At 39.7% G+C, this 20137-nt stretch overlaps 1 protein-coding gene across 1 annotated transcript; it reads right to left on the bottom strand.

The window, feature by feature from the left end:
* Positions 1 to 1167: 1167 nt before the first annotated feature.
* On the bottom strand, positions 1168 to 1917 carry LOC145994164 (uncharacterized). Its single transcript, XM_083130258.1, has one exon. The coding sequence runs from the start codon at positions 1915 to 1917 to the stop codon at positions 1168 to 1170; it is 750 nt and encodes a 249-aa protein (XP_082986384.1).
* Between the last annotated feature and the right edge of the window lie 18220 nt (positions 1918 to 20137).

Genomic DNA, 20137 nt, shown 5'->3' with positions numbered 1-20137 from the left:
AAATGCTATTGGCAAAATTTACGAGGGGAATAAAATTGTAAGAATTCCCTTGTCAATATGAATATCATATTACTAACTTTGTTTTTTGTTTAATACGTGAAACCATATTACATTGAATATTAACTAATTAATTAATTCTCTACCTTTCTTGAACCCGAAAGTTCATGCTTGCAGTTCGATTTGTCCTTATCCTGAGCAAGATCTATTTATATATTTTCTTAATTTTTTTAGTTCCTTAGATATGAAACGAGGAGACAGAGAAAAGTAACACGAATTAAGCCTTCTTTTCATTTCATTTTTAATATCATTTTCATTTGTTACTATTACTCCCAAGTATTTTGGATTTGGAAAAACTGGTTCAAACAAGTTGTTATCACTTGGTTTCGGCCTGTAAGCACATATCTTTAGATTTCACATTGCTAACTTCTAAAACCTATCTCTCTTTAGCTGCTTTGAAAAAAATATTTTAGCATTATTCTTAATTTGTATTTACATCATTCCCCAGTAAGTCTACATCATCTGCATATGCTAAAACTACTTCGTTAGTTTCTTTTAGAGTCGACGAGCGATATGAAAGCGGCTGACCTTGACAAGTCCGCGCAGAGAGAGAGGGAGATACATTTCCGCTGTTGCCACCTACTCACCGTTCGAGATTCTCGCCATTCTTTCAAAATAAAAAAAACAGTGGCTTACATTCGAACAATTGTAAATTGCCGCTGCACGGCTATTATTGCAACAATCGATACCAATCCTGCACGAGTATTACCAGAAAGATTTAGACAATCGTATTGTGCTGTAAATTAAATGTGTAGAATCTTGAAAGTAAGTGAAAGAAATTAAATATTTTATTGACCATTATTATATAGAGAAAAAGTTCTCTTGCGAGCCGATTTTTATTAAATTAGATTTGAAATAACTTCCAGTGAGAAAGTTACAAAGAAAACTCAAAATTTTAAGTTCGTATAATATTTACAGCGATATGTTATTTGGTTACTGAGAAAAGGAAAGAAGAACTTGATTCGTTCTTTCGCGGCGCGGCAAAGGCAACTTCGTTTGCCGCAGATACCATGCGCCGGTCTTGTGGCACTCGCAATAACAAAACAACTGTCTGGCATGCATAACATGAACTGAAAATAAAAAATAAAATGCCATTTACTTACATAACGCTCATTCCGTACTGCTGTCAACCTCGTCACTTGATTCAAGTTCTTCGGAATCCGTGTCTTGCAAATTTATAATGACCTTCTCGATGACATCATCTCTGACTATTTCACGCTGGAAGTCATCTTCTTGTATTTTTTCTGCGTGAACCACACAATCTGCCCACTCGGAAACACCTATTCTGTCTATTGCTTCGTGAGTCAGTTTCTGTACGTCGGCAATTTTGAAAATCTTGTTCTTGTCAGCTACGTACCCCTTCACCTGAGCCAAAATCATTTCAATCGGGTTGTACTGACAATGATAAGGTGGGAGACGAATAACTCTGTGACCATATTCTCTTGCTATTTTATCGATTTCGTAACTTTTGTGAGTTGGTGTATGATGTTTCACCAATTGCAACAATTCTGCTCGGGTTTGCGTGCTTGTGTGGGGAATGTTCTTGTTACAGAGCCATGCCATAATATCCGCCTTCCTTGTATTCGAACAAGTCATTTTATCCACTTGCAAGGAATGTATGCTCGCGTTGTCCATTACAATCACGGATTCAGGAGCGAGAAACGGCAAGAACTGCTCGCGAAACCACTTTCGAAACACGGCAGACGTCATTTCTGAATGGTAGTCAGTACTGTTTGTTTTGGAGCTGAAAACCAATTTACTTCGGGGCACAAAGCCTGTAGCAGCTGAACCAGCATGACACACTATAAGACGAGCACCTTTTCCTAATGGCACCTTTAACCCACCAGAACCATCACTCATTCTCCAGCAGCTCGTCTTCGTGTGATTCTGGTTGACCCAGGTTTCATCTAAATAGTATATATTTGCAGCACCAGCTTTCCTGATTTCGTGCATGGTTCTGAGGAAGATCACTCTCGCAGCTACAACATCACCCCTCTCCATTAAAAATTTCCTCCCGTCGTTGCCTTTCCTATATCTGAACCCCATGTTTTTCAAAATTTTGAACACTGACCACGTATTGCCTGCAAACCCGATAGCTACCTTCAATTTAGCCCTAAGTTTCACTGCAGTAGGAAATTCGCCATTTGCGTACATATCAAATATAATATTACGCAATACTCCTTTATCAAAATCGTCCAAGTGCGTAACATTCTTTCGCCGATTACGACGTTTGCCAGGCGAGCGAAAAGAAACCGACCCTGTATCACCGATCGACGACCTGGCTTCCTTCGCAATCGTCTGAACTGTACGCAGACCTATCCCACATGCAGCCGCTGTACGCTCCTGACATTTGGCAACACTGCTCCCTGACGAACACGAGGCACTGTCTGCACTGCGAGATTCACTTTGGAAGAACTGATACACTTTGTACACCATATCTCGCGCTTGTTTGTGTAGAATACGACGCTTAGGTGTTTCTGTAGCCATCTTGCACACGTATATTGACAAATTTTTGTGATCACACTGAAGAAACACGAACAGTCACAACGAAAACCAAACCGATTCTTGCCGCTCGTAAAACAAAAGAACGCCATCGCGCGTTTTGCACGGAAGTCTCCACCACCTCCTTTTGCTACTGCGCATCGAGGCTTGTTCAAGGTCAGCCGCTTTCATATGGCTCGTCGCCTCTAGCTTCCTAGAAGCATATTCCAAGGCAAAATTAAAAGAGCAATGGAGATAATGCATCTTCTTTTTTTTTTTTAAGCCATCATGAATTGTACATTTTTTGTCAGACATATTAACAAGTTTCTTCTCGACTAATTTATCTCTTTGGCATCTTTGACTTCAATCAAGTTAGATTCTGCTGTGCGTACTTAATTTATTTCTGATTTATCTCCTACATGAACTTTTAAAACATCATTAAAGTAGTTCTTCCATCTATTTAAAATAGTCAGCCATTTTATATCAAGTTTACTTTAGGTTGCCACCCCTTTCTCAATTCATTTGCACCTCTACTACTTTTATTTCAATTTCGTTAATTTTACTTTTCCAGTAATCTTCTAAAAACATGCTGTTGTTCTTTAACCGCCTAAGTCTTTTTTTTCTATTAGTGCCTCTCAGATGGCGCAGTAGTAGCGTCGTCGTCTTGTAAACAAGGTATCCCGGGTTCGATCGCTGGTGGAGGCATGTAGTGGTTGGGATCCCACTATAAACTGCAGGTCCAGGCCCGATTAGCCTTACTGTGCATCAATCAATCTATTTCTATTAGGTTATGCGAACCATGGCTTACTTTTTCTTGATTTATACTTTATTTAACTGCTGATTCTATTGCATTACGTACTTGTTCCCAATTCTTATTTACGTCTGTTTCATTTAAATCCTGCAAAAAAATTTTAAAAAATATACAATTGTATAGGTTGAAGTTCATTATATGGAAATAAATTTCATTTCTTTTTTAAATTCATTTTTTTGGCAGGGATTGTATTATTTTTATAGTGCCATGTGCTTTCATAACTAACTAACTAACTCTCTAGCCTTCTCAAACCCAAAAGATTCATGGCTGCATCAACACAGGCCTTCCATCCGTCCCTATCTTGAGAAAAATCGATATACTCTTTTTCCATCCCTACCAAAATTTTCCGTTAGGTACATCCCAATATTTGTCCTTCCATCTTCGTTTTAGTTTTCCTACAGGTCTCTTACCATCAGGTCTCCCAACAAGAATCCTGTAAACTCCTTTTTTTCCTCTCCCATTCGTGCCAAATGGCCTGTCCACCTACGTCTTCTTGATATAATTAATCTAATAATATCTGGACATGAATATAAATTATGTAGTTCTAAATTATGTAACCCTCTCCACTCACCTATCTTCTCACCCCTTTTAGATGCAAATATTTTCCTAACAATCTTATTTTCAAAATACTCTCAATTTATGTTCCTCTTTCAATATGACAGACCAAGTTTCACATCCATATAATACAACAGGCAAAAAAATTACTGTTTTGTATATTTTAACTATAAGTTTCTTAGAGAGAAGTAACATACATTTCCTAAATTTGAAGCCTACTTTTTTATTTTACATCCTCTTTAATATAATTTTCATTTGTTAATATTACTCCTAAGTATTTGAATTTTTTAAACTGGTTCAAATAAGTTATCATGTGCTTTCATTAGATATTAAATTTAGAATTTTTTAATGAAACAAAATAGATTTATTAAAAAAAATAATCGTTAGTTCATATGTTATTATTTCTTGTGATGCATGTTTGTTGTCCGTGTTGATGTTTTTTATTGTTTGTTTTAACAGGATTCGAATTCTTGAAGAGAGGGAGAGGGGTTGAGTTTTTTCGAGAATATCAGGCATTCCATGTTTATAAGTAATTATATTTTCAATAGAAAGTATATCTTTTATCAATATTTTTATGAGATTTGGTCGCCTGCAAAAGTTAATCCGTTTATCACAATAAGGAACTCAACAAATGTAAAATTTTTCTTATCCTCTGCTTACACATTTTCTCTTTTCTCACGATCTCTATCTTGATCAATTATATCCCTACCTCTTAAAAAACATGTTCCCTACTTTCTTTAAATATACAACAATCGCAGCAAGGGACAAAAAAAGCATAGTAAAATAAAGCAATTTAATCAATTAAACACTACAAGAATAAATTTAATCCGTGTGTTTGTGATAAAACTCTAAAAGCATCCATAAACTCAAGTCACCTTCTTTGGAAAAAATAATTGCAATTAAGAAATTTTTTAGCCCCGTCTAGTTCGCTACACTTTTTTAGACATAAGATGGAGTGCATGTACATCCCAGCACCAGGTAGGTACACAAAAAAACTGTTTTCAACCAAATAGACAAATAGCTGTATTTCAAGTTTAAAAAAAATCAACAATTGCCTCTGCTTTAAACGTTCATTTGTTTAGTTAGCTCGCACTATGTAACACACTACACCGCTCCAGAACATAGTGCTACCCATGCAGACATCAAATACACTACTTAACGCCAAATCAACAAAATAGACGAGTTGATGTTGCACTGTGTAACCGTTTATCTGTGGTATAAGAAACTAGACGCACATAAGTAGTGAGAATATATTATATTTATAACCTCAATTCACGACATTCCCAAGCTAGTAATATTGATGTGACATTCTTAACAGGTCGACTTCACATCTACACACATGCGCACACACACTCGGGGAATGTTTGGAATGCAAAAACTATTGATGTGTCTTATTTAGCAAATAAATGGCCGCCGACATAGCATTACCTCTACTCTGAGGCATCTTTTATCAACCAGGTAAAGTAACCTGATGCAAACTTATATATTAGTATTGAAAAATGAAGTGAAATTTCATGAAAAATAACAAAATATATGTTGTAATGCAATGTGATCAAATAATCTTGGATATTGTGCTTAGCTTAAATGTAATTTTAACATATTCACGACAGAATAAATAGTTTGAACGTCTGTTAGCATTCCATTTCACCAAAATATTGCAACACAGTATCTAGTCATCAGTTATGCATGTGATATAACCATGAGATTCCTTTTCAGGTGAGGGACAAAAAAAGAAACAAAAGAAATCATACTGTCAAGTGGAGTAGTAACAAAATTCTCGTGAGGTTAATAGGATCGGGCATCCCTGCTTAGGCAGATCGTGATTAAAAATCTCGAGATCTATTTTTGTCCCTTTTGGCACTTACAGGAAAACATCGTAAAGAGAGACAGCCTTATAGGAAAATATCGTAAGTCATTTCAAAAGTAGGTCAAAGAACTGCACCAGAACGTTGGGTTTTCACGTCGGGTTTAGTGTGTCGATCGAGTCTCGGTGTCCTCTGTCCTCCCATACCAAAAAATAAACATAGGTCGTCATGGAACCAATTTTTTTCATCAATCGAAAATTTTCAAAGTCCACAGCATTAAAAAAATCTTAAATTACAAATATCTCGAAAATGATAAGAGTTATCGAAAAAATATATCAAAAAACACCCCCATTCGGTATCGTTAGATACCCACCCTGTCGATTTTGGAGGTGTAGAATACGTGTACCAAGTTTTGGTGGTCCTGGGGTCAAGGGGTAAGAAGTTAGCCCACCCTCCAAAACTTTGATCACTCGTAACTTTTGAACGAATAGTCGTAGAAAGGTCGGGTTTAGTGCGTTGATCGAGTCTCGGTGTCCTCTGTCCTCCCATACCAGAATAAACATAGGTCGTCATGGAACCAATTTTTCATCAATCGAAAATTTTCCAAGTCCAGCGTTAAATTGCAAATATCTCGAAAATGATAAGAGTTATCGCAAAAATATATCGAAAAACACCCCTATACGGTATCGTTAGATACCCTCCTGTCGATTTTGGAGGTGTAGAATACGTGTACCAAGTTTTGGTGGTCCTGGGGTCAAGAGGTAAGAAGTTAACCCACCCGCCAAAAAAAATTGATCACTCGTAACTTTTGAACAAATAGTCGTAGAAAGGTCGGGTTTAGTGCGTCGGTCGAGTCTCGGTATCCTCTGTCCTCCCATACCAAAATAAACATGGAACCAATTTTTTTCATCAATCGAAAATTTTCTAAGTCCACAGCGTTAAAAAATCTTAAATTGCAAATATCTCGAATTTTTGACAAACAGAGGTGTCCCATAGGACCTTTGAGAAAAAAAAACACGTGAAACTCTACAGAGGTGTGGTTATCTAACCGCAGCCGGTAGAACCTTTTTTTTTTTTTGGTTGGGCACCACGCACCCTGGCGGGGTTATAGGGGCCAGGAATCCTAAAAAAAAACAATTATTATTTGTTTGTTTGCTTGCGTCACAATACAGAAATAATGAGAGGCGCGCGTGTGTGTTTGTGTGGCAGAGAGATCACATCGTTCCCGAGAGGTTTACAAAGGTCACGATATATAAACATGGTCCCGGACTTGGAAAATTACGATAAGGTGCATTCATCCTTCAAGGATGAGAAAGTGCATTTACTCATCACTGCTTTTCTGCGATGTGAAACATCGTCAGCGCAATAAATGAGGCGCGGAACGTGGAGAGGAAGTGAGTTTTTGAGGTTTTGGTGCGATTTTCTTAGAGGTCAAAAAATCAGGGTTGTCATCAAAGGCATATTTACTATCTACTTATATATTTGGTGATTGAATGTTCTCTTCGATCATTAAACATGGTCAAACACCTTGGACAAACATCGATGTGATTTGCTAATTTCTTTGCTTGACTTCTGATTAATCGTGATAGTGAACGAATAAGGCAGTAATGGTGAATATTGTTGTTTGAAATTAAAAGAAGATTAATTTTATGAGCATTATTATCGTTGATATCATTTATCCTGATGGGATGCACAATATGTTTTTCTGACGTATAAGAATATACATTAATTGCAATGCGTTTTCCATCCGAATCTCGTGCGCGGGACTCGAACTTTGATATGTCTGACAATGCCACGGTGTATTCAATGCTAGACATTACATCTTCAAACTCTGTCTCGTACTGCTTGTAATGATAAACTTGCTCTGGATGATTTTTCCAATGAACAGGATACAGAGCTGCCAAGATGCACCAAAGAAAGCATTTTGAGTCATTATTTTGAATATTTAACACTGCTCTCTTGCTTTGAATGTTCGGTGGTAGAGGAACGTAACTCGATTCAGAAAAAGGCATGAATTTGTTCACGTAAACGGTTAATGTATGAGGACTGCCACATAAAGACCATCCCGACTCCTTATCCTCGAAAGTGTCATGTTTCATAATCAACTCATTTGACAGATTAGAGTAAAACTCGTCCAATTTTTCAACATCTGCCAAATAAAGACCCTGGTTTTTTGGTACGATGATAAAAAAATTTTGTTGTACCATCGACTTTCTCATATTCGGAACATAAATCAAAGTATACTTTTATGGAATTGTTTTCAAGATTACTTTTCAAAGTATTCAGTACAAAAGTTTTCGCTTCACGCAAGAAACTAGGAATGTCACGGCCTGCTTCTGACGTAAATGATAAATCCTGAAGTCGACCATTAAATGCAGACTGTAACGTGTAGCAGTTCCACGTTACAAATATGTATATAAACTTAATATTTTTCTTTGTTTGGTACTTAAAATGTTTGTGTGTTAATGGTTAATTACCAAGAAAAGTGGAACACACCTCGTATATAGACTATACATCCTGATGTTAAATATAAGTTCAAAGAGTTTGTTTCTTCCTGCCAGCAAACTGAGCTGGAATTTCATTATCGGTGACAACAATGCGAGAAAGCAATCGCTATTGTGTAGAAGCCAGGCAGACTCAACTTTATGTAAACGTTGAAACCGGTGAAAAGACGAAAGATTAGGCTGTCTTCCCCACGCTATATCTGTCGTGTCCCTTGGCGGACAATAATTTAACTAATATCATATTAATCCCTGATTCTTTTACTGCAAGACGATGTAATCAGAATTTAGTTACGTTAAGGTAAAAGAAAGGTATGGCCGCGCAAGACAAAACCTGTATTTAAAAAAAAAAATTGCTTAACATTTTAACGTTGTAATTTTTTTTTCTTCTCTTTGTTGTCTTTTCGCGTGGCCGTTGCAGGGAGAGAGGGGAGTTGGAAGAAGCTATACTCCCTAGTCAAATTAAATGCTGAGTGTAACAATTAAACTTATATTGCATATTTAATATTCACTAAAGGGTAAAAATAATAATTTTTGTATAACCCGAACCTTGAGCCGAGGAGACTCAAGCCCCGAAGAGATACTGAGTGTGAAGCCGAGGCTCAATAGACCCATCGAACCAAGTACGATCCAGGGCGGATCTTACAAGTGGCGTTGCAACGTTTGGGGCTCGAAGTATATATCCGGTGGTTCTTCTGAAGTCACGAAACATCGAGATGGCAACAAGAAATTCTAAACGCAATTCATTGCCGACGATTGTAGAGGAACACGGAATTTTGCAATTTGATTATTGCTCCGATCAAGATGAAGAAAAGGGGGCATTTAGGTGCATTTCCTGCAGCCAGTGGAAGCATGTCGTTTGTGAATTTCAGGCTGAATCCGTGGAAGTGCCCGTCCGGTGTAAAGGTTGCCAGGGCGATGAAGATGAGAATAAGGAACATGCTATTGAACTTCCTCCTAGGTTGACAGTTTGGTCCGAAATGGAAGAAAAGAAAAGAAAAAAGATAAAGCTGCAGAGGTGAAAGCTCGGAAGGAGGAAGAGAAAGCTAAAAAAATTGCTGAAGAGAACAGGTGGCAACAGTTCTGGAGTATATTAAGAGAAGAGAAAGCAGAAGAAGAAACGAAGCGGCAAGAAGAGAAAGTAGTAGAAGAAAGAAAGCGGCAAGAAGAGAAAGCAGAAGAAGAAAGAAAACGACAAGAAGAGAAAGCCGAAGAAGAAAGAAAACGACAAGAAGAGAAAGTCGAAGAAGAAAGGAAGCGACAAGAAGAGAAAGCCGAAGAAGAAAGAAAGCGCCAAGAAGAGAAAGCCGAAGAAGAAAGAAGGCGCCAAGAAGAGAAAGCAGAAGAAGAAAGAAAGCGACAAGAAGAGAAAGCCGAAGAAGAGAGAAAACGACAAGAAGAGAAAGCTGAAGAAGAAGGAAAGCGGCAAGAAGAGAAAGCTGAAGAAGAAAGAAAGCGCCAAGAAGAGAAAGCAGAAGAAGAAAGAAAGCGACAAGAAGAGAAAGCCGAAGAAGAAAGAAAGCGCCAAGAAGAGAAAGCAGAAGAAGAAGGAAAGCGACAAGAAGAGAAAGCAGAAGAAGAAAGAAAGCGGCAAGAAGAGAAAGCAGAAGAAGAAATAAAGCTACAAGAAGAGAAAGCAGAAGAAGAAAGAAAGCGACATGCTGATAAATCGGAAAATGAAGAACGGTGGAAACAGCTGCATGAAACTCTAAGCAAGGAACTGTCCCAAAATAATGAGAAGTGAGAGGTACTCCACACAACGCTTACAGTTGAGCGAGAGCGTGAAATGGAAGGAATTACTCGTTCCATGGAAACTCTGGGAGTGAGTGTAACCGAGATTAAGGAACAGATGACTGCTTATCTAGGGAAAAATGAGGAAGTAAGTTCTAAGGTTGCTGAATGCTTCGAGAGGTTAGAGAATTTTGGTGAAGAACTACTTCAAGGAGAAAGTAAGGTTTCCTCTTTTTGTGAAGAGATAAATACTAGTATTTCCAGCTTCCGTGAAGAAGTAACCCACAATATAACCAGCGTTCTTGAAGATGTGGATAACATTGCAAAGAATAACACTTGTGTGGCCACCGAGTTACGTCAGCTGAAATTAAACGTGGAACAAAACATAAGCTCCCTGAGAGACAGGCTTCAAGGACTTCACGTAGATCCATCTCAACAGGAAACCGCTGTTAAGTCACTTTATGGCTTTGATAACCATCAGTCAGCTGGAGAGACGTCAGATTACGTTGAGTGTGAGGGTGCACGCGGACCTCCGAGTAAGAGAAAATCTCGAGGAAGAATAATATTAGGCCCACAGTGGAAGATCTAATTGTTCGAGGTATGGAAGAAAGAATTAATCACAGTAAAGTTGTGACCTCCATTGGAAACTCTGATGCTGGTAGGTTTGGAAAAACCTCGAAGACAGAAAAAAATCGGAAGAGACCTTCTTGTGATTCCTCTTCCGAGGACGAAAGACCACCGGGAAGGATTCGTCGGAAGAGGCAGAAATCCATCTTCAGATTCGGAATTCGATAAAAAATCGGAGGACGATATGCCAAATTACCTCGAATATCTGACCTTAATCAACTCCCTAAGTTCAGTGGTAACATTGAAGCTCAAAGTGCACAGAAGTATTTGAAGGAACTAAATGTTAACTTTGAGCTCATGCAAGTTCCAGAGAAATATCGCCTCCAGTTACTATCCAGATTGTTTACCGGACAAGCCGAGCATTGGTTCCAGGCCCATTACGAAGAGTTTAGGGACTACAATAGATTTTGTAAAAAGTTTACTGCTACATTTGCTTCAGAGGAAGCAAAACAAAGACAATTGGACGTCTTGAGAAATAGAAAGTACACTAAAGGCTCCAATCAAACCATGGAAGAGTATGCGTGGGGAATCTATGCTGGGTTTAAGAATCTTTCTCCAGTACTCATAGAAAGTGAGGTCTTGAATTTGATAATAAAACAGATGTCTTATAAAGTCAGACAACTTTGCCTTGTTAACCCACCGAAGACAATGGAAGAGTTGGCAGCGTTGCTGAAAAGATATGAAGTGAATGAGGATGCCGAAAGCTGGAGAGCAGATTGGTTCAAGAGAAATGAAGCTGGGAACAGTAATAATGGAAGGTTTAGAAATCAGCAACCAATGCAGAGAAATACAGCAGTGAGACAAGTCGTCCGAGAAAACCGTGGACCTGCGGGGAGAAATATTAACAACAACGTCCGTAACCATGAAGAACCAAGGACAGGGAATAATGGTTACCATCAAAGTAGGGAGTTTAGAGGATGGACGTGGTATAGAAGTCGGCCAAATACACAAGAACCCAAATCTGGTGCCGAGACGAGAGCACCAGAAGGAGGTTACGTCGAGAGAAGAAGAAACTCAGCATCCCCTCCTCGAAGAAGAGTCTATAATTACCCTAACCGGCAATTCGTGACTTCAGGGTCTCAGACATATGAATCAGAGTTACCGAGGACCTTTGAGCAACAACAAGCAGTTGATCAGACTCGTCAGTTCTATTGGAGCGCTCCAGTAGTTCCCACTAACCAAGGTTTAAATGGGAATCTTGCTTAAGTTCCGTTCCGCTTGGGCAAGGAAGTAGTAAGGAACGATTAGTATCCAATGGCGAAACTTTTAACAGGGCTTACGAAATCCATTACAGCTACTCCTTAACCAAAATAAAAGAGAAAGCTGTGGAAGAAGGGATTAAGAGGTCTGTTGAATTAACTACTTTCCATAGTACGCCCAAAGTTAAAGCTCAAGTGGCAGACATTCCTGTCGTTTGCTTACTCGACACTGGGAGCGAGGCTTCGTTGTTAAATTTCGACATTTGGATGGAACTACTTGAGAAGTACAGGGGAATGAAACTACAGAAGGATCCAGAAATTCGAATAGTTGGAGTAACCGGTTCGAATCGGATAAGGATTTGTGGGAGGAGGAATATTAGCATTAAACTTAGAGACCAGGAGTTGAACACTGAAGTATTTGTGATAAAGAAGTTAGGTGTTGAAGTTTTACTGGGCATGCCGTTTCTAAAGCCATATGGAGCTAATATCTGTTTGTTGGAGAACGAGTTGACACTGCAAAGTAGCTGCACTCCGCTCACTGTTAATATAGATTACGACGGAGGCAAGGAAGCCAGAGTAAACGTCGCTGTGTTGGATAAGTGGAGTGCCAGTGAAGATAAAATTAGGGAAAAGGTTGAAGAAAGTCAATTCTTGTCCAAGAGTGAACAGGATAGTTTGTTCCATTTGCTTATGAAATATCACCATGTATTTTCAGAGAGACCTGGCTGTGCTAGAGACGTTCAGTGTGAGATATGGTTGAAGGATTTAGAGCCAGTGTTTAGGAAGCCTTATCCGATCCCTGTTGCCAAGCGTGAAGCTTTAGAAAAGGAGCTAAATCTATGGAAGGAATGGGGGGGTCATTCAACCTTCGAATTCTGCCTATTTGAATCCTTTAATTGTAGTGGATAAACCTCAAGGACAAATACGCCCGTGCATTGATTTTCGCCAGCTCAACAACAAAATGATAGTTCCAAGAAGTTCCGTCGAACCCATCCAAGAGTCTTTGCAACGTTTCCGAGGATCCAGGTACTTTTCCAACTTGGATCTTGCGTCTGGCTACCTTCAGGTAAAAATACACCCTAGCCACAGAAAGTACACCGCTTTTTCTTATCGAGGTCGCTTATATGAATTTGCCTTTTGGACTTTCGAATGCGGTCAGCACTTTTGTCTCAGTCATGCACAAATATTTTGGTCCAGAGAGTGAGGAGTATCTGACCGTGTATCTGGGTGATTTACTTCTTCACTCCAAGACGCTTCTAGAGCATTTACAGCATTTGCAATTGGTCATAGAACGATTGAGAGAATGTGGAATGACCATTAAATTAAGGAAATGTGAATTTGTCAAAAAAGAGATTCGCTTTTTAGGGCATATAGTATCAGGAGAGGAAGTAAAACCTGACCCCGCTGGTAATGAAGCCATTTTGAGATTTCCTCGATCGACTTGTAGGAAGGACCTCCGGAAGTTCTTAGGTCTTGCTAATTGGAGAAGAAAATTTTACCCTGGATTAGCACAGGATGTAGAACCCTTAAGTCACCTCCTAAGGAAGGATGTTAAGTGGAGCTGGGGTGAAGAGGAAGAACAGGCGTTCCAGAAAATTAAGATTACGTTAGTTACCACTGGTGCATTGTCTCAGCCAGACTTTAATTTAAGCTTTTGTCTACAGTGCGACGCCTCTGCTAATGGGCTAGGCTGCATATTGTTCCAAGAACCAGAGGGTGGCGAGAAAATTGTAAATGTTATCAAATATGCAAGTCGAAAACTGAGGAACAATGAGAGACATTATTCCATCCATGAAGTGGAGTGTCTGAATATCATTTTTGGTGTGGAGAAATTTTCTGTTTATCTAAAAGGCCAATCATTTAAAATATACTCGGACCACAAGGGACTCGTCTGGTTAAAAAAAACTCTCAGGATCTTAATAGCAGGTTAACTAGATGGGCTTTGAAACTACAGGCTTACCAATTCCAGATTATTTACGTCAGAGGAAAGGATAATGAGATAGCTGACACACTTTCCCGGTATCCTGCGTCCGATTCACCAGAAGGAGAGATTCCGAAGACACTTTTTAAGGTGAACTATCTTTGGCAAGAACGGGAAGAGACTGAGGAACTGGAGAAGTGGATTGAAGCCCAGAGGGAGGACTTGTTTTGTTAAAGCATCTTGAGCATCTTGGAAGCTCCAGAAGAGACTGATACCATTACTCAAGGTAGAACTAGGAAGAATTATTGTCTACATGGAGGTTTATTGTTCAGAAGAGTTCAGGGTGAATCCATTATTTGGAAGCTTTGTGTGCCGGCAATATTTATTTCCCAGATACTTAGAGAAAATCACGATAACCTAGGACACTTTGGCATTACAAAAACCAAAGCTAAAATAAAATATAGATATTTTTGGCCCAAACTATCCGGAGATGTTTTTCGGTATGTTAAGGATTGTGATATGTGTGCCAAGACAAAAATGGATAAGATAGGAATCCTGAGAGAGAGAAGCTTCACATTTCACCCAAGGATCCTCATGAGATGTTGTCTATTGATATTATAGGTCAGCTACCAACTTCCCATGAGTTCTCCTACATTTTTACTGCCGTTGACATTGGCACAAAATTCGTTTCGGCCTATCCTCTGAGGAGAGCTACATCTCAGGAGATCGTGAACTTATTGGAGAAGACGTATTTTGCTCACTACCCTCGAGTAAAAGTCATCTTCTCAGACCGAGGTACCCAGTTCACTTCGACACCTGGAGCGAATACATGAAAAGGAAGGGCATTACTCATGTCTGCACCACAGCCTATCATCCCAGCAGTAATGTGGTAGAGAGAATTAACCAAGAAGTCGTCCGTCTTTTGCGGCTGTTTTGCTACAGAGAGCATACTCGTTGGGCCAATTTCATCAATGATGTGGTTTGGTTACTGAACAATTCAGTTTCCTCTGTTACGGGATATGCTCCTTCTGAACTTTTCTTCAATAGAGCCATCCCGGAGGAACCTCATGAAAGGTTTTATTGGCCTGTACCACAGGATGAGAAGACGACTTGGGCTTTTAAATTATATCAAGCTAAAGGGAGAGAAAAGGTCCAACAGAAGAGGAGAAGAATGAAGAATGAAGGACAGGCCTTGATCCTGAAGGAAGGAGATCTGGTCCTAGTGAAGAACCGTAATCTGAGCTCCAGTCTCCAAACCATCTCCAAACTCTTCGAGGTGTACGTCGGACCATACATCGCTACCCAGATGAGGGACAACTCCGCACTTCTCCTGCAGCCGTTTACAAAGGAGCCTGTAGATCGGGTTAACTACCAGAACCTAAAGAAGTTCACCTGTTCCCAGGAACGACGAAGAGAAATCCTCGGAGAAAGCCAGATTTCTTGTGACTAGTGTGGAACCTCAAGAGTTGCCAGTGAATTGTTATGAACATTAAGTGAAGTTTTGAAAATTTTCACAATTTTTCTGTGAAAGAGAAAATTGTTCAAATTTTCTCGTAGGAAGCGGGGCAATTGTAACGTGTAGCAGTTCGACGTTACAAATATGTATATAAACTTAATATTTTTCTTTGTTTGGTACTTAAAATTTTTGTGTGTTAATGGTTAATTACCAAGAAAAGTGGAACACACCTCGTATATAGACTATACATCCTGATGTTAAATATAAGTTCAAAGAGTTTGTTTCTTCCTGCCAGCAAGCTGAGCTGGAATTTCATTATCGGTGACAACAATGCGAGAAAGCAATCGCTATTGATTAGAAGCCAGGCAGACTCAACTTTATGTAAACGTTGAAACCGGGGAAAAGACGAAAGATTAGGCTGTCTTTCCCACGCTATATCTGTCGTGTCCCTTGGCGGACAATAATTTAACTAATATCATATTAATCCCTGATTCTTTTACTGCAAGACGGTGTAATCAGAATTTAGTTACGTTAAGGTAAAAAAGTTATGGCTGCGCAAGACAAAACCTGTATTTTTTAAAAAAATTGCTTAACATTTTAACGTTGTAATTTTTTTTCTTCTCTTTGTTGTCTTTTCGCGTGGCCGTTGCAGGGAGAGAGGGGAGTTGGAAGAAGCTATACTCCCTAGTCAAATTAAATGCTGAGTGTAACAATTAAAATTATATTGCATATTTAATATTCACTAAAGGGTAAAAATAATAATTTTTGTATGTAGCTAATTATGTTCCGCTTTGATATTTTATTAATATGTATTTTATTGTAATGTAAAATTGAGGTAAGGATAAAAGTTGGTAAATCCTTTACGGCACCGAGAAATCCTATATAAGCAACAAAGATCGGTGGCCCGTGGCCTTTGTATTCGAACTCCAGATAAATACGGAACTCGTATTACCGTCTTTTTCTTTCCACACTCGTACTTCTGCGCTTACTTCCACGTCGCTACTAGGAATTAGTTTATTCTGGATTATCTTTAGGACAATTACTTAGCTCTTCTGGTCAGAAGGCTTATGTTCTCTCGGTTCTATGCTCCTGGTCAGGAGAGGATTGTGATTGTCGTAGGATATACCAGAATTCGGGATCGGTCGATAGACTGTTAGTAGTCAACGTTTGTGTACCTGGTCAGGGCACACCTTTTCTTATTCTGTGGTCACGGATTAATTTTCAGTTCTCTGGTCAGAGGCTGAAAAGAGAAAAGTAAGTTGGATACTTAACTGAATATCGACAGAACCTAGTGGGAAAAAGGATTGTTGATTGCTTATAGAATCTTGGTCAAGATCTATAAGTACATTGAGAACCTTTGACCTAGAATTACGAGGGACCTTACATCGAGGATTGAAGCAGCCGGAATAACCCGAACCTTGAGCCGAGGAGACTCAAGCCCCGAAGAGATAATGAGTGTGAAGCCGAGGCTCAATAGACCCATCGAACCAAGTACGATCCAGGGCGGATCCTTACAAGTCCTAACTGGTTTATATTTATTATTTAATTTAGTTTGTTTTGGAGCAGAAGCTTCAGCTTCAGAATAATTAATTTTTCTTTTCAATGTTCCTTCTCCAGTCGATGGTTTGCAAATTTTCGAATGTCTACTTAGATGTGAAATGCTAATTTATTTTCCACATTGAGCACAAGCTTTAGAAGGTAACAAACGATTTACTCCGTTACACCTTGTTTTGTATGATTGCCCCTATTAGCACCTCTTTTTCTGTTGTTGCCTTCGTCGTTGCAAGTCACCTAACCCATTCAGTGCCAAAAAGGGTTAAAAATGTTGACGTACTGAAAAAATAACGTCCCCCTCAAGCAGTCATCGAGTTCCAACATTTGCACATAGATGGCTCTGTTATTATTATTTTTTTTTTTGGTCACTTGAAATATCGAATATCTCAAGAAACGGAGAAAAATAAGCAAAAAAAACAACAGCTATGTGCAAATAAAATAACTGACTGAATTTTATTGCCCAATTCACTTACCATGAGGTCTACAGTGGAGGTGTTTGAATGAAGTGCTAAAAACGCTTTGGGAAGGTAAAAAATCAGTATGATAATGGGAATCGAATCTGGGACCACCTACAGCCCAATCGAGAACTCTAACCACTACACCACGCCCTTTCCTTTCGTTGTAACAACAATTTTTAAGTGTTCTGTCCCTCCAATATTGTAACTGTCGTTGGGTATATATGTCGTTGAACTGTTACTTTAGTTTTGAATTGCTTTCTTGTAGTATGCTTGATTACTGACGCAGTCTCATGTCCAGAACATGAAATGTATTTGCTGTTGCGTAAGGTAACACGAAATAATTACACCGCTTGCGAACTGCCAAATGTACGAGACGTTATACGTAATAATAATAATAACCCATAGCGCTACAGCCCTTGAAGGGCCTTGCCTTACCTACCAACTGCCAGTCTCCTTCCCACACTGTTCCTCCGTCACCTTATGATAGCGTGGAGATCTTCAACAAGTATTGGAATAGTCGGGGGGGGGGTCAGCCCGACGTATCCCCAGCCGTTGTTGTAGGTCTTCTCGACCGGGTTACGCTCACTCACTCGGAGCTCCCCAATTTCCTCACGATGGTGGGTTGCCACCGGCCCTATACGTAGGCCGACGTATAGGGCCGGTAGCAACCCACCATCGTGAGGAAATTGGGGAGCTCCGAATGAGTGAGCGTAACCCGGTCGAGAAGACCTACAATAACGGCTAGGGGTTCGTCGGGCTGATCACCCGTCACCCCAATACTGGTCTAATACCTCCACGCTATAACAAGTGACGGAGAAACAGTGTGGGAGGGAGACCAGCAGTCGGTAGGTAAACCAAGGCCCGCCAGGAGCTGTAGCGTTGTAGGGTTATGTTATATATATATATATATATTACGTGCCTGGTCTACGTCAATGACAGATTTTTTTTATTTATTTTTAACCCAATTAAAGGAATGTGTAAGAATTTAAAAGAAATAAGAAAGAGCGGAACTACTGCTGCTCTACCTTAAAAATTGTTGTTCTTCGAGGGAGAAAAATAAGAAGCATTTAGTCCAGCACCTTACCACAGTGTCCCACCAGTATCTCTTGACAAACACTGTCAAATGTGATTTGATTTCATGAATAAAATTTTCCGCCTGTCAACGTATAACGTTTCTCACATTTGGCAGTTCGCAAACATTTTTAATAATAATAATCCAATAGCGCAACAGCCCAATATGGGGCCAAGGCTTACCTACCGACTGCTGGCTTCCCTCCCACGCGAGCCACCAAGGGGGCGTGGAGATCTGCAGCCAGACTAGTTGCCGAGCGGGTTAAGGCGTTCACTCGTCTTGAGATCGTTCGCTGCGGGACGGCGTAGGTTCGAATCCGGCTCTGGTCGGAATTTATTCGGCCTACGTATAGGGCCGGTGGCAACCCACCATCGTGAGGAAATTGGGGAGCTCCGAGTGAGTGAGCGTAATCCGGTCGCGAAGTCCTACAACGGCTGGGGGTCGGTTGGGCTGACCACCCGTCCCCCTAGTCTGGCTGCAGATCTCCACGCCCCCTTGGTGGCTCGTGTGGGAGGGAGGCCAGCAGTCGGTAGGCAAGCCTTGGCCCGATATTGGGCTGTTGCGCTATTGGATTATTAATACACATACTAACAGGATGTTAAAAGTTATGCCGCATTAAACAACTATTTATGAAATTATAGAAGCTTATCTCAGGAACTTTACCTTAGGAAAATTACATCAACAACGTCTGCTTTTTTAAAAAATGTAGATCAAATTTGCATCTCAAGATATAGACACGAGGACGCCCTTAGAGTGGCGCCAGGTGGGGTCACTTCCCACTACCTGAGATATCTATGAAAACTTCACAAAATTCGAATGGTAAAATTGTATTGTGGAAAATTGTATGAGGATAACATTAAAGACAGCAGATTAAGTGGTCTCTGATATTTGTTTATGTATTTATTTATTGAGATAATTTCAGATACAGCACAAGTGGCCATTTTACGCTGAAATTGTCAACAGTTGATACAAAGAAAATTAAAATAACAATTAACATATAAATATTAACAAAAATAAGTCAAGATTGCACTATTACCTATAAATTCTCTATTTACAACATTTTTTGATGGAAGATCGAAAGGCGTACTCTGTATTGAATATGTCAACACTTGATGGGAGGTCATTATATTGCGTGGGAAGTCTGTAGAAGAGAGGTCTTTTTTTAATTTCAAGCCTAGGATTTTTTATGTAAAATAGGTTTGTGTTACGTGTTGTGCGCATAGGAACACGAAAGGGGAATTCTTGAAGGATTGTGTTGCAGCGGATTTTGCCATTGATAATTTTGTGTAAATAGTTGAAGTCATTCTGCAAAAGGCGCTGGTGGGGAGGCTGTAAGTGTAGATAGGACAGAAGATGCGGAGTTGAAGAATTGCGTAATGAGGGAACCCTGTAACGGACTATAGCTAGGAAAAAATTAAAGACTGAATCGATTCTAGAGAGCTGAGTGGGGCACCCCATGGACCAGACGGGGTAACAGTATTCTATTATTGGAGAAATAAGTGTCTTGAAGTATACGGTGAGGGCTGAGATGTCACTAATAGCCTTTTTTCTGGTGTCTGTAATATGTTCCTGAAATGTGAGCTTTTGGTCGAAGACAATGCCAAGATCTTTGTGAGAGGATACTGCTTGGATGTTATTGCCAGACACGGAATAAGATGCCTGTAATAGGTTCTTCTTGAGAGAGATGGTGAGAGTAGTGCACTTGTCAGGGTGTAATGTAAGGTCCCATGTCAGACACCAGGAAGTAAATGTTGTTATGTCATTCTGAAGAAGATGAGTATAGTCGGAAGTGGAGATTTCTCTGAAAATTTTACAGTCAATTACTGAAGGGATCTGTGAGATGGTCGGCAAGGTCGTCGACGAATAATATGAACAAGAGAGGTCCTAGAACACTACCCTGTGGAACTCC

Source organism: Lepisma saccharinum, chromosome 10, assembly GCF_977018435.1.
Source record: "Lepisma saccharinum chromosome 10, izLepSacc3.1, whole genome shotgun sequence".
Classification (NCBI taxonomy): Eukaryota; Metazoa; Arthropoda; class Insecta; order Zygentoma; family Lepismatidae; genus Lepisma; species Lepisma saccharinum.
Note: the sequence above shows the minus strand (reverse complement) of the source record. Positions and strands in the feature narration are given on the sequence as shown.

Excerpts from the sequence above, each read along its gene's own strand:
- LOC145994164 (XM_083130258.1), bottom strand. The coding sequence starts at position 1,917 with ATGAGTGATGGTTCTGGTGGGTTAAAGGTGCCATTAGGAAAAGGTGCT.